Source organism: Bemisia tabaci, unplaced genomic scaffold (genome assembly GCF_918797505.1).
Source record: "Bemisia tabaci unplaced genomic scaffold, PGI_BMITA_v3".
Taxonomy (NCBI): Eukaryota; Metazoa; Arthropoda; class Insecta; order Hemiptera; family Aleyrodidae; genus Bemisia; species Bemisia tabaci.
The window spans coordinates 1,152-14,943 of record NW_027311800.1 but is presented as its reverse complement, the minus strand read 5'-3'; the positions used below and the strand labels follow the sequence as shown (position 1 = coordinate 14,943).

Below are 13,792 nucleotides of genomic sequence, written 5' to 3'. Positions count from 1 at the left end.
GAAAATTAACGATTTGACTTAATTGTCTATTTCGAACACCAAGGTTACTTTCTGGTATTAATGCTTTTTGTAGCATGGCCACTTAATTCTAGAAGAGGCCAAAAGTGTTTGCCCTCAAGCATTTGGTTTGTGATAAGACAGGCAATGGTCCCGACAAGATGATTCCCAAGATAAGCTATTATTTGTAGAAGCAAAGCTTTAACAGGCTGTTAGATGAATCTTCAAAGGCAGAATATTTACTGAGGCCAAATTTTTGCCCGCTTGTATAATGGTGAATATTGTGACAAGGGAGGGGGAGGGGAGTTAAAAAACAAATTTTCAAACAAAATAATATCAAGTCAAATGTTAAAAATTGAACAAAATATTAAAAGATTTTGAGTTGAGCCCACCAGGATATGCTCACATTTTTCCGTTTGTTTCTTTTTTGTAAGACAGAGCAGACCTATGTTCATTGTACCTATGATCTTTTAATCACTTTTATCACTTCTCACTGTTTTTGTTGATTGACAGTACATTGAATTAGCACTTTGGGAAAAAGATACCGAAATTTTTTCATTGAAATAGAAATTTGTCTACAACTTCAATAAAGGATTCAAATGCTGCTTAAAGAGATATTCTAACTCGATTTTAGCTATCATTATTGCTGGTTAAAACTGCAGCTGGAGACATTTTTCCCCCTTGGGTCTTTAGCTAGAAACCAGAATTTGCAACAATGACTTGGCCCTTTTTGCTATGACATGCACAACTCGTACATATCGGTGATGAAACTAGATAAAATGTCTGGGATCTCATTGCAGTTTTAAAATTCGTGCTCTTGGTTCATTTCTTTATAAACACATGAAGCAACCTCATTGTTTGAAGGATATTCATGTAGATGTTCATAAGAATATGAGTAACTTAGGGGAGGAAAATCACGAAAATTTTCAAGATTTCCACTTGATTCCAACTTGATTTTCTGTGGACAAAATTAAACATTACTAGGAATTAGCAACATTGTAGCCTTTAGGATACATGTTTTCTAGTTTCACCAACGATATATAACTCCAGTTGAAAAATAAATATAGGTGTGTCCAGTTACTTGCAGAGAAGAAGCTGTTAGAGGCAACCTCTGATTAGGGCGATTATTATTTCAAATAAGCTGATAAAGAACAATTTAAGATGTTTTCTTAAGAAGCCTTTTCATCCTTTTGCCCTCCCCCCCCCCCCCCGAAAAAAGACGCAATTATAATTAAGTATGTAGTATTTCAACACCTCAACAGAGAATGCTGAGTCCTAATTATTGTATTCTGTTATTAAAATTCTCCTCTTTGCTGGTTCACCAAATGAGGAGTTTCTGGATTGTAGAGTGGATTATAAGTTTCCTGTATTCTTTGAACCGTCCTTCCACTAAATACTATAACCTTTTTCAGTCCTCCTCTTTCATTGGTTCACCATGGCATGACACCCTACTCCCTACAATTTCCACGAAAAAAAGAGCACTTACAGAATGGTTAATAAAAATATTTTCTATGTTGACTCCATCACTCTTTTATTTGATTAAGAAAATAGGGGAAAACCTGCTTGGGGCTTTGCAGAGCAAAAATTTATGGGACTCAGTAAACATTCTTCCTTGGTAAGATGATGGATTCTTTTCCCCATTGACATGGCTTGAACTGAAAGGAGCAGCCTTAGCAAGATTTGACACTGATAACAGACACCAGCGCGTGATAGAGGGATAAAAGAAACCGTATAATACCCTGAATTTCCACTCAAAGTTTTTGCAGACAACAGGCGCGACGTCCTGGTTTCCATCCTCTTTGCCCTGTTTCAACAAATCAATCACCGGTCACTTAAGTCTAAAATATTTCAAACAAATGGAGCACTTGTATTGTACTTAATTATTTCGGTGCAAGTACCAAGGGATTACAACGTTGTTAAATAACTTTTCCAAAAATTTTAAGAGCAGAAAATGTCTTTGAAAGTTGTAGGGCTAATATTGGGCAAAATATTCAAATACTCATGTCTCCCTCCTCCAGATAAAAAAAAAGGGGGAGGGTATGAAAGAGCCTTGTAAATGCCTTTCTTACAATTTTTCATACTTAAATTATTTGATTCTTGGGAAACTTCAAAAAATGTTATCTTCTCAGGTGCCAAGAGCACTTAAGGGATAAGAATGAATGATGAGGTATTGAAGAAATTTGGAAATGAAAGTCTCCATCTTTGACGATTAGTACAATTTATCCATTTTTTGTTCCTCCTCTGGAAATTGAGAAACAGCTAAAATTTTGAACTTAACTGATCTACAAAACCGTGAGTTTTAAGAGGTTTCAAGAAAATTTCAAAAACATGTCAGCACTAAACCATTCATAACCAATACTTTTTCCGTCAACTTTTCTTTGACCTACCTAAAACCCACAACTAACGTCTAACTTAGAAACTTTTTTCTTTATTTGGGAAAAATTTCTAAACCTGCTATCAAATAAAGTAAAAAAAAAATTAAAAAAGTACACCTTAGCCAAATGATACGTTGTTTATTAAAAAACAAATTCAGAGAGAGTATTTTTTAAAACACACGGGTCTGAAATATGATGTGGTAAAAATAAAATTACACTATATTCAGACGTACTTATAACTATCTTCATTTAAATGAAGGAGATACCATCGTTTTTTTTTCTTTTTTGTCACTTAAATCTGCTCAAATTAAAAAAATACTCTCCCTTAAAAGCAAGTTTCATTGGCCACAGAAAAACAAAAGAGAGTTAATCAATTAGTTCTATAAAGGTAGGATGCCTTTAATAGTTGCACTCAGTGAAAAGGGCGGAAATAAAACGAAAATTAAGTTAAGAACTGAGACTTGAACAACAGGAAAAAATATGATGTGAGCCATAATACCACAAAATTTCATCAGTCAAAAGCATATGTGCCCATGTGTAGTGCAGCCTTTCATTTTTTCTTTACTCTGATACCAAGATATTGAACTGACAAGGGTTTTAAGTTGCCAAGTTTGACTAATATTTGATAAGCTTTAAACTTTCCAGATCTATGATACGTAATCAACCTAATCATTTCTGACTGGTTATTTAACCACGTCCTGAAGCAACTATTAATGACCCGAAAACCTGAAATTGCAAGTTATGTTGAAATGCCGCCTGGAGTTTAACAAACAGGCTAGAAAATCCAAATCCCCTAGAATTACATAAGTTAATTAAAAATGGTCCTCGCAAAATTAAAAAACATCTATCTATCACAGAATTATAAATTTTGCAAGCTATATAAAAATAGCTTCAACTCAAGTGTTGAAACTGTTATCTAACACTGATAAATCTGTTATTGAAAGAGCAAGAAAGAGAAATGAAGGCATTTGGATTCACATGAGTAGCTAAAGAGGAATAAAGGCATATTAAATTTCCCTCAGGGTGATGGTCTGATGGTGAATTAATAATCTTTGATACACTTCAGATTCTATGGCCCTTAAATGTTTTGAGAGGGAATTTTCTACCCTTGGAAACCGTTAAATGGGAACCGTAAAATGGGAAAATAAAAAAAAATATGAAAAATTAACATCATACTTAAAATAAAAAAACTGAAAAAAAAATTATAAAAAGGCTGCAGCTAGTTCAATCAAAGGTTTCGATACCCTTTATTGATCCACCAATAATCTATTAATTAATATACTTTAAGCCCCTTCCCCATAATTATCTTGTCAAAGCATTAACTAAGAACTAAATTTAACTTTCAAAAGAGAAGACGTTTTGAACGCACTCCAAAATTGACTCTCAACAGGTGCAAGCTCTTCAATTAAACCAGCTCATGAAGTACACTATCAATAGTTAAGACCGTGTTCAATGTTAATCCTTCCATCTGGGGGGAGGAAGTGTGGATGCATGAAATTAACTGAATAAAATGTAATGAACGATTCATAGCTTGAGAGCTCTAAAAAATTAACTTAATTGTCTAGATCATGGGCTTTTAATCAAAGCAGAAAAAAACCAGCAATTTAAACTAACAGAAGAGCAGCCAACTTATTAACAATAAGCTAAGTGCGGAAAACTCCCACAAATTGTCATCCCCATAATTTCTACTCATCCCATGCCCTGCAGCTTTTTCTCTACAGACTTTCCAAAAAATCCATGTTGATGAAAGAGTATCTCTAAAAATTTGATACTAGCCAAGCTATACAACTTAATGAGCTGCCAAAAAACGGATTATCCCAAGGTAAAAGTGAAGCATTACATTCCCTCTCTGACTCTCTATATCTGAATAATTTTCACAGGATGCTTGAGCATTAAGTTTAAAATAGCTAAGCCCGATGAGGGAATATTATACTGATAACTTGAAGGTCTACGACCTCACTTAGAGTCATCTTGCTAATAACAGGATACTCATTTAGCCTTGAAGTCTGGCAGGCAAGTTCCAAATGTACGTATTTCTACCAAACGGAACTATGTGCATTATGATGCGAGCCCTGTTATGCATATATTTTTATGGGTCTCAGGGCTCATGTCTTAATGCACATTGTTCCGTTTGGCAGAAATACGTTCAAATGACTGTGCAGACTTCTACAGCACTAGTATAAGACACAGTACAAGCCTGATGGTATGGTCTAACAACTATTTTCCGACCGATGATTGTCCCTCACGAGAATATTCTTGAAAAATTCTAAACAGTTTAAGTAGTTTGGTGTGTGATATTATGTTTGCAAGATTATACAAAAATGAATCAGAATTTTGCCCTGATCACACAAATATTCTAAGAGAGAAATGTTGTACACTGTTGCTTAGCTATAAAAGAGAAAAAAACAAACCCTTTGCTCATGGCTCCATTAAATTTTATACCTACTCAGTAATGGGCCTTAATTCATTCTCTGATAAAAAAGGAATATCTCATTACTCACACTTGAAATAACTAACAGAAAATACGACAATTTTTGTCCTCATTGTTCAAAGACGTTTCTTTTTAAAAATAAATCAGGTATGTATACTTTCTCTGAAGGAATAAGAGTGACTCAATGAATAAAAAAAAGGAATGGTCTTTCGTGAACATTGAGGGGTTTAAATCTGTTATAAACAGATAAGGCAAATAATTTGATAATGACAGCAGCAAAAAGAGACGATTATGTAACTTAATTTTTGAAGAGACAACGAGCTAGATTCAAATACTTTGTTTAGAGGCTTTACCAGTCGTCAGCATACACTACAACATTGGTTTCCCTGAAGCACTTTATTCAGGGTATGAAAGTGAATTTAGCTGGCTCATGAATAGATGTACGGCGACATTTGAATTAAGCATTACAAGGATCATTGAGAAGTACCTTATGGCATTGTATAAACGCTCGGATTATTCATAATAAAAATCGAGGACTGTAAGCTGTGATCATCTATGGAAAACCTTTAGGACGATTAACTCGCAACATACTACAGATTTACAGTTATCTGCCACAGAAAAAGAGGTAGGGGCAGAGAGAGGGGTACCCCAAAAAATAAAGAGCAGACAGTTTTTCAAGAACATGTAGCAAACGGGGAACAAACTTTTAGTGTGGTAAAATTGAAAAAGCAAATTGCTACACTGCCATACTAGGGAAAAACATTGTATGAGCCTTCAGACATTGCTATATTTCTTCCAACAAAAAACGAATTTACTGGGAAACTTGTGAATATTTTGTTTCTAATTTTTCAGACGATTTTGTTGAAATCATAATCTAAAACATCTGAAAATTTCAAGGAAAAGAATGCGACACTTTCCTCAAAAATAAATCTTTTGTCAGGGGAAATTTGGCAACACTTGAATGACCATAATGCGTTCTTCCTTAACACAGCAGCACAGGTAAAATGAATATATTTGAGTTGGTAGCTGCCGAAAGTGAGGACTGAAGAAAATTTACCGACAGGTGCACAGATACATGGAAGAGCTGTCCAGACATTTTCATCAAAGGAAAAGCTAATAATTAACAGATAACTGGAATGGGTCTAAAGCAAACAGCTGCTGCCATATATGAATGTCTCCAGAGGAAAAATTTCAAGCAGCTAAGTTTTAATGTAACTTTTCGATAACATCTCTGAACAAGGCCTTTAAGTATCTTCCCATCAGAAGGGCAGAAATGAAGATAAAACATAGCCTCGATGCTGCAACTATCTAAGGGTCAATAAAGGAAAAGTACCTCTGGACATTTCCTAATATTCAGACATTTAAATACTACCGTAAAAGCATCCCCATTGAGCGGAGTTATGTTTAGCATAAACTGGGTACAGTTAAGCTGAAAACTTTCAGGACTAAAAAATGTACATCTCTTATTCTTTTGCTCTCCGTGATGGCTTATCAATGCTTCTTATTTCCTCCCAAAACAAAGACAAATACCTTTGAATTACTTAAAGATCTACATAACCAATTATTTTTTCCTCTTTGTCATGGCCTTTCAGTGATATCCATCCTCCAGGGAAACAGATTCACATTCCTGAACTAAATTTTAATCTTCCTCAAGTTAACGGCTGATTTGAAGAGGCTAAAAATCAACATATACGTTAAATTTTAAGAAAAAAAAAATAGAGTAAAAAAAATTCCAGCATATATGGCTGAGCCACGAATATGGAAATAGAATATTAAAATTTTCTGACCTTATCTTTCTTGTCTTGCCGCGCATACGGGAAACAAGGTATCACAGCTGTTACTCTGGAGGCTGAGGCAATTTTGCAGGCATTGATCATAATTAGCAACTCCATGAGATTGTCGTTGACTTCTCCACTTCCACTCTGAACTATGTACACATCTTCTCCTCTCACAGATTCGCCTATTTCTACACTGTAAAGTGAAGGAAACATCATTAAAAACTTGTTGCGCCCAAATTTCATACTTGTAACATCTTTCAATCTCATTAATGTGGTCTTACCATCTTGGTGACAGGGATTGTATAAGAACTGGATGATCCAAAAGATTTGTCAACAAAATCTGTTCTAAAGTGACCACTGGTTAACCAAGGTGATAAGGATGATTTACGATTTTCACCATCACCTTGGTAATGCTAGAGATATAAATGGATGATAATAATTGTCTTTCCTGACAATTCTTGACGACAATGCTTAAAAACACGATTAATTTCTTCTATCAAATATTGACAATAGGTATGTTGAATGCTTTTAAAAATGATTCATCTCTCTCTACGTGGCTGAAAAACTAAAGGACAAAAACATAAGTACCTAAGTACTTAATAATTGCTTCAGGAGAAGAAAAAAATAAACTTTGACTTAGATATAATCAGTGTTAAATTTAAAGTGAAAAATAGGAATTCATATGGAAAAATCAACAGCAACGCATTCTGTGGGAGTTGTAAGCATCAAAAGTGCTGATAGTCAAGCTAAGTCTCTTAAAAGTTTCTCACCTCTGGCAGTTACAGTCTAGTTTGAGCTTTTTTCCTTGAGACCTATCCTGCGTTAAATCTTATATTTGCAGAAATAATGCTAGGATTTCCATCAAATTGTAAAATTCTTTGAGATAGCTAGAGTTTCAGCTGATTCGGTTGTAATTTTTTCCGAACAGGAAAAATTAGGAATTTGACTCATTTTTTTTCTTGTCATTCCTCAAAGTATACAGACATTTACAGTTTTCATAGCAACTCTAAATTTAGTGTCAGCCGACCCCCTCCCCCCTTCACCACTATGTGGATGAAAACATGTACGGTCGAACCACAAAGCCATAAAGATTGCTTTAGAATGACGGAAGAGAAATTATCAAGTCTGTTGAGGCACTCTCAGACATTGATAATTCATTATCTTATGATTAAAAAAATCAAAATGATGAAAGAAGCTCAAAAATGTATGCTTCCACTGATGCTATCACTGAAGGATAAAATTTTTCAACAATAGCTCCATTTTGAGACATTTCGAGGGTGAAACCCCCGATAATCATGTAACATGCTGGGTAGCACGTAAGTTGAAAGTTGATGAGTGTTTGGAATTCATCAGTGCCAAATCAGTGACTGACTTTCATCTGAACATATGATTCTCAAGCTGTGGTGAGCACATACTGCCAGTGCGGTGGCTGTTGGTGGTTGGACTAGAAGGGGCAAAAATGCATCTCTTTGTAGAATATTGAATTGCTGATACAGCAGATGGTAATAATCACGACAAAGCCTCAAGGATGAGAGCAAGGCTAGATTCCTGTTATTTCTGGTTGCTAAGTAAAGTCATGAGTGGCGGCTAACAATCTAAAGTTCAAGGATGCTGCAAGGTTTTAGAAAACAAACTTTTGACAGGCAGGTTATTGTTCTGATGGGACAAAAGCCCACTGATTGGAAATTACACGGCAGTAAAGCGAGGAGAAATCATGACAATAACAGATCATTGAAGAAAAGTGTTTCGAGTTGTGTGCCGCATGGATTCGCGGCCACCCCCGCATCGCCTTGCCGCAACGCAATATAAACAAAGGGGTTGGTAATCCTGTTGGAACAGGTTATAAGGAGCCTCTATCTTTCCAGAAATCCGATTCCTGAGACGTAAAAGCGACGAAGTTTGCGAGAGAAATCCGGGTGCAATTGGGCGAAGTAGCGGCTGGGAATTGGTTTAAAAGAAGTCACAAGATGAAAAGAGCTACGACACGAGGGAATGGTGGACGATAAGATCGGGAAGAGCGGTGAAAACGTGTTAGACTCACCATGTTTCCAAGTTGCTGAACTTCTTGGTGACGACTTTGCCGAGATCAATACCGAGTCGATCCACGATCCTTTGGGCCAAATCCGGGTGGGATGTGCCGCTGAACACCTTGATATTCGGCATTCTGCTTTGAAGGATGGGTGGTTTGGCAGAAACTAAGTTTGCACGTAACAAACTCTTAGCACGAATTGGATCCGACACGACGGGCATTACTGAAAAACAAAAACAACATGATGGAAATCCACCGGCCAATCAAAACAGCTCTGGGAGGGAGCAGGTAGGATGCCACTACCAGCAGACGAAAATTTTGCACATAATTTTGCACATTAGTTACCAAACGACCTTCTCAAAGACATTACAACTAAAGCAGATGAGTCGCGGTTTGTTTTATCATAAGAATTATGAAAAATTAAAGAACAAATTTTTCTACGTACAACTTTTATTCATCGGTATTTTTCTTTCAGTTTAGGTGTGCAAATATTTGATTGACTTGCGCATGCCTCTCATACTTGTGACTTTGTTAGGTTTTCCAGCCTTTGAGGGCGGGACTATTTAAAAATCATGAAACTGAAACGTGCTATTTCAGTCCTCTAAAGCTCTACGGTTATTCTCAAAATTAAAGAGCAAAATAAATAATGATTGTTAGTGTGCGCAGTTGATTTTGGATAAGTATTTCTTCAAGAGACTCTTCTAAAATGAGCTTTTCAGGACATGTTGAAATGCATTCACGGAGCAAAAGTGGAAAAATCTGTACGAGAGCGCAAAAAGTTTTTATTTATACCGGAGTTAATATGTTTTGATATTGCAAAGAATATTTTGGTATCGCTGAAAATAAAGCAAAATTGCTGATATAAGTATTTTTAAAACCAAATGTATAATTTTTGAAGTCATGTATTGTTTTTTCTTCTTTTCCTTAGCTTCCCTTCCTCTTTTCGTTTTGTTAAGTAGGCTCATTTGCATAATCTCGGAAAAATATTTTGCTGGTTCTCCGGTGTGGTTTCGTCTTATTAGGGAAAAAGATGAATTATTAATAATCACATGTCCTTGAGTGACCTTTTTCGGGTGAGTGCGAAATGAATGATGTGTTCGTTTGTTTTCGCCACGAAACACTTGGAGCTAAATGGAATGTCATGAGCTCAGGTACCTACATGAGTACATAAATCCTATTCCTGGCGCAACCAACATTTAAAGACACATTATGGATGCACGTCTTAATTCATTCTTTTCCTAATAAAATCCACCCTAGGCCCTGAATACGCGGCAAGCAAGAATGGACACCCATGGGATCTCCCCCCCCCCCCCCCCCACCTGCAACACCATCACCCGCGGGAACAGATTTGTCGCTCATGAACCGCCTTAATTTCTCGCTGTCCCTGAATTTAAAGGGATTTATGCCTGTATTTATATATTTCTTCATTTTTTATGCAACTATTTCTTTTTCTGTAAACTTACTTATTATCATTTTTTTATAAATTTATAATGCAATTTTATTGATTTTCAGTAATCTTGGTTATTTTCTCAAGAGAGTGCCAAAAAATAACCAAAAAAACAAGAGTTAAAAATAGAGCTTAATTTGAGTATTATGCCCCGTATTTCCTTTCAGTAATTTTGCCCTCCCTACCCCCCCCCCCCCCCTTCCCGAACCCGGACAAAATTTTCTGTAAGAGTCGTCGACTTCGAGTCGCAAAAATTAAATTATAACTTTCCGGTTCGTGATTTTGAAGAGGTGATGCTGCATCTCCACTTTCCTCCCCCTTCCCCTGAAAAATGAGATTTTTTATTTCCTGAATTAATTTAGGTATGCGTATACTCCCGGGGACCGCGACCGCGAGGTCTATTGTGACGTCATCCGTTCAGGTTTGTTTGAGCGTTAGGTTGCAGCGATGCGGTCGCAGTGAAATTTCACGTTTCTCCCCTTGCATCACTGCAGTTTTGTATTTATTTTGTCACGCACATCACAAGTCACGCAGCTGGTTATCGTGAATTATTCTGGTCATTTCTTTTTATTTCTCTCTAGAATTTAAACAAAATCAATGTCGTATTCAGAATTCTGAAGTTCAACTCAATGTGATCAAATTTTAGTATGATTTTAAATTACTACTGAAGTGGTAGTGCTGTGTGAAGTTGGTGCACCAGTGATCAACCATGTCTGCGAATATTGCAGCTTCAAGAATCAAAAGAGAATTCAAAGAGGTCATAAGAAGTGAAGAGGTATGCTTTCCCATTACTTCTGCGAAATTCATCAATTGAATTTACCAGTTTTTGGGCCAGGTATCCAAGACATCGTCCTCTGTTGTTGTAGGTATAGGTTAGGATTCCATTGTAAGGCCAGATACATGTTTACCTTCAGATTGTTTTAACGTTTTCACAGGGGTGGCTCAAAATTTACCAAAATGAAGATGCATTAATTTATGGCAGGCCTCTTTTGCCCATTGCAATATTTTTACTGCGCTCACTGAACCGAGGTCATGAAGGAGACAATAGGGTCTCGGTCCCTTGTCCACTTCATACTCCGAGCTTCATTTGTTCCTGCAATATCCATTTTTATCACCTTTTCCGATCACTTATGACTCTTCAAAATGTATGTTTCTCAGTTTGTTTCTGAGCACTCAATGTAATTCTCCTTATAATTCCCCAAGTCTGAAAAAATATTGGCACTGACAGTCAAATTCACACTGTCCTTGTCCTACGTTTCAAAATCTGGAGCAAAACTGGTTCTCCTTCATTTTATCAAATTTTTGTCGTACCATATAGTCTTATCCAAGACCCTCCCTTTAGTGCACCTCATCTGTCATAATTGCTGTCTGTCGCAGGAAGCTCAATGCTTTCACATCATTACGAGGAGACTTTAAGTATGTCATAAGTATTTAATTGTGTTAAATTGAACATGCACTTTAAAATTTAATCTTGCCTGGTTGTGTAAAATTGTCAGTTCATATGAGGTGTGGTGTGGACTCAGGAAGTTTAGAATTGTCAGTGTTGACTGCTGAATCACAGAAGGCATAAGTAAATTTGTGAGCTCGTAAGATCTTTAACCTACATTATGTTTCTGACCAGTGTTCCTGGGTGCCCCGTTTGCGAGATCCGTACGCTCTACCGTTCTCCGTGCTGGTATTGGCCGAGCGTCATTCTGTGACGTCACGTCTACGGATATTTTACGATAGGGAAGCGTTTTCCCATAAGGTTTTGGTCCGTACGCGGTCCGTGTCGATATAGGGAATATCCGCGCGGCACGGATAAATCTGTACGCTTGGGATCACTGTTTCTGACCGTCAGAAAACTTAGTGAGTGCTGTATAATATGTGAAGCCCATAAATTTCTCAAAGAGATGAAGGAAAAAAGTGAGAGGAGTGCCGATTATAAATCGTGTGGTGTGAACTTTAAAAGCACCGAGATATGTTATTGCTACTTTGAGGTGAAAGGAAATTAATTTTGGTCAAGAACCAAAACCTTAAGATAAATTAGCCACAAAAATATGCCACCATCATGAGTTGTATTTAATTGACTCCAGCCGAAGCCATGAATTTTGAGATCTTGAAAGAAGAAAGGAAAAACAATCATACCCTCAGTTCAATTTATAGTGAATCGTAAGCAAAAAGAACAGACATCCTTAAGTACTCGTATCTTCTTCAAGAATTGCAAAAAAATATTACTTACCCCCATTAGTTTGAAGCGTCTCTGATGTATGGCAGCACTGGAAAGAGTTCGTTTCGTCTACCGAGCCCTGCAGCAGAAAAGATAGTTTTCAGTTAAGGAAAAAATGTCTCCTTTAATATGTCAAAATCACTATTAACACCACCGTTTCTTAGCGCAAATGGCTCCTTTTGTTTTTTGTATACATACAGATTATTTAAAAGAAAATTGAATTAAGTTGCTAATCCAAGCAATACTTCCCACGTTGGAGTTTAAAATTTCTTAATTGGACTAACCATTTCACCTCTGTCAGCTGGTATTTATTGCCTCCTTCGATTATTTATTTTCAAATGTTTGCAACAATCCAGAGGCTCATCTTATTTTTCAAGTTGCTGCATTTCTGCGTAAATATTGATGTAGTCATTTTCACCATCCACGCTCATAAAATGGGTTATCAGCCTCAATAACACATTACTGTGGAACTTGCAAAAGGTCATTGGTCACAAATATTATTTTATCTTTTCTGATAGAGAGGAAAATCAATTTCCTGACATCATGACTGATAATTATTTTGCTCTAAACAATGATATTATTCAAGTGTGGTGCTGTTATCTCTCTCCTCTTTTCTTCATGTCTTTCTTTGCCTGTAACTGTTTTATCATATTTAGTTTACCACCAGTTAATTGGTTAAAAGGGGGTCTCAGTTTATTTTAGAAAGATTTTGCCTTGTACTTCGAAGAAAGAGGAAAGAGATAATTGAAGAAATTCTGACGTAGGTATGCATCCGAAAAGCTTTTTCCATTCAGGCTCTTCTAATCACTTTCAATTAAATTTGTTGTAAGTTTGTATCAGGTCAAATTATTTTTAGCAGCTTGCCATCCTTTTACTTCTTGAAGAACATTGATCCATCCCCCCGTTACTAGAAACAAGAGAGTGAAATAGAGATACAAACCTTTAAATGAAGAATTAGCTTTTCCTAAATTCTGAAAGGGAAAAATTATTTAATTCCTAGAGCTTAAATTTAAAAAAAAAAAGAAATGAAGAACATTTTTCTTTTTTAATCCAATACTTCCTAGGGAGTAATCACTCACAACTAAAGCACCAAATACAAGCACTCACAATTAAAGCCTCACCTCCCGTCAGTTTGCTGTTAACAACCGGCCACAGGCTACAGTTTTTTAAGACCATCAAATCGGAGTAGCTTGGATTGGAACACAGGACCTCCGTATTGATTTTTATTATTTAATTTCTAATTCAAGAGGCACGTAGTTACCCACTTCTGCGGTAACTTAGTCTCACTAGTCAATTACAGTAAGTTCTTATTGTTTTAAGTAATGCTGTGAAAAATGCATAAATTACCCGGTTTTCATTTTGATTGCAGGTAGCTAAATGTGCAATCAGAGTTGAATTAGTTAATGATAACTTCACAGAACTGAGAGGAGAAATCTCTGGACCTCCAGACACTCCTTACGAAGGGGGCACATTCAAACTAGAGATCAAGATCCCTGAAACGTATCCCTTTAATCCACCCAAAGTAA

The 13,792-nt window shown here is 36.4% G+C and overlaps 2 protein-coding genes across 5 annotated transcripts in view; one reads left to right on the top strand and one right to left on the bottom strand.

Annotated features, from left to right (window-relative positions):
• Nucleotides 1-12,624, bottom strand: part of Prps (phosphoribosyl pyrophosphate synthetase) — a 27,045-nt gene extending 14,421 nt beyond the window's left edge. The window contains exons 1-5 of one of the 4 annotated variants that reach the window (XM_019041840.2): nt 12,551-12,624; nt 12,279-12,345; nt 8,623-8,833; nt 6,591-6,774; nt 1,736-1,801 (exon numbers count right to left, since the gene is read on the bottom strand). In XM_019041840.2, the coding sequence (XP_018897385.2) occupies nt 1,736-1,801; nt 6,591-6,774; nt 8,623-8,833; nt 12,279-12,345; nt 12,551-12,553 (531 nt within the window). In that variant the 5' untranslated portion in view covers nt 12,554-12,624. The remainder of the gene's footprint in view (nt 1-1,735; nt 1,802-6,590; nt 6,775-8,622; nt 8,834-12,278; nt 12,346-12,550) is intronic. The other 3 variants (XM_019041841.2, XM_019041843.2, XM_019041844.2) reach the window with 3 other exon arrangements.
• Nucleotides 10,514-13,792, top strand: Ubc4 (ubiquitin conjugating enzyme 4; the record flags this gene model as incomplete). Its single annotated transcript, XM_072305987.1, is given in 2 exon segments — nt 10,514-10,832; nt 13,636-13,792. Coding segments are annotated over 2 exon segments (223 nt in total), but the record flags the coding sequence as incomplete, so codon positions are not given.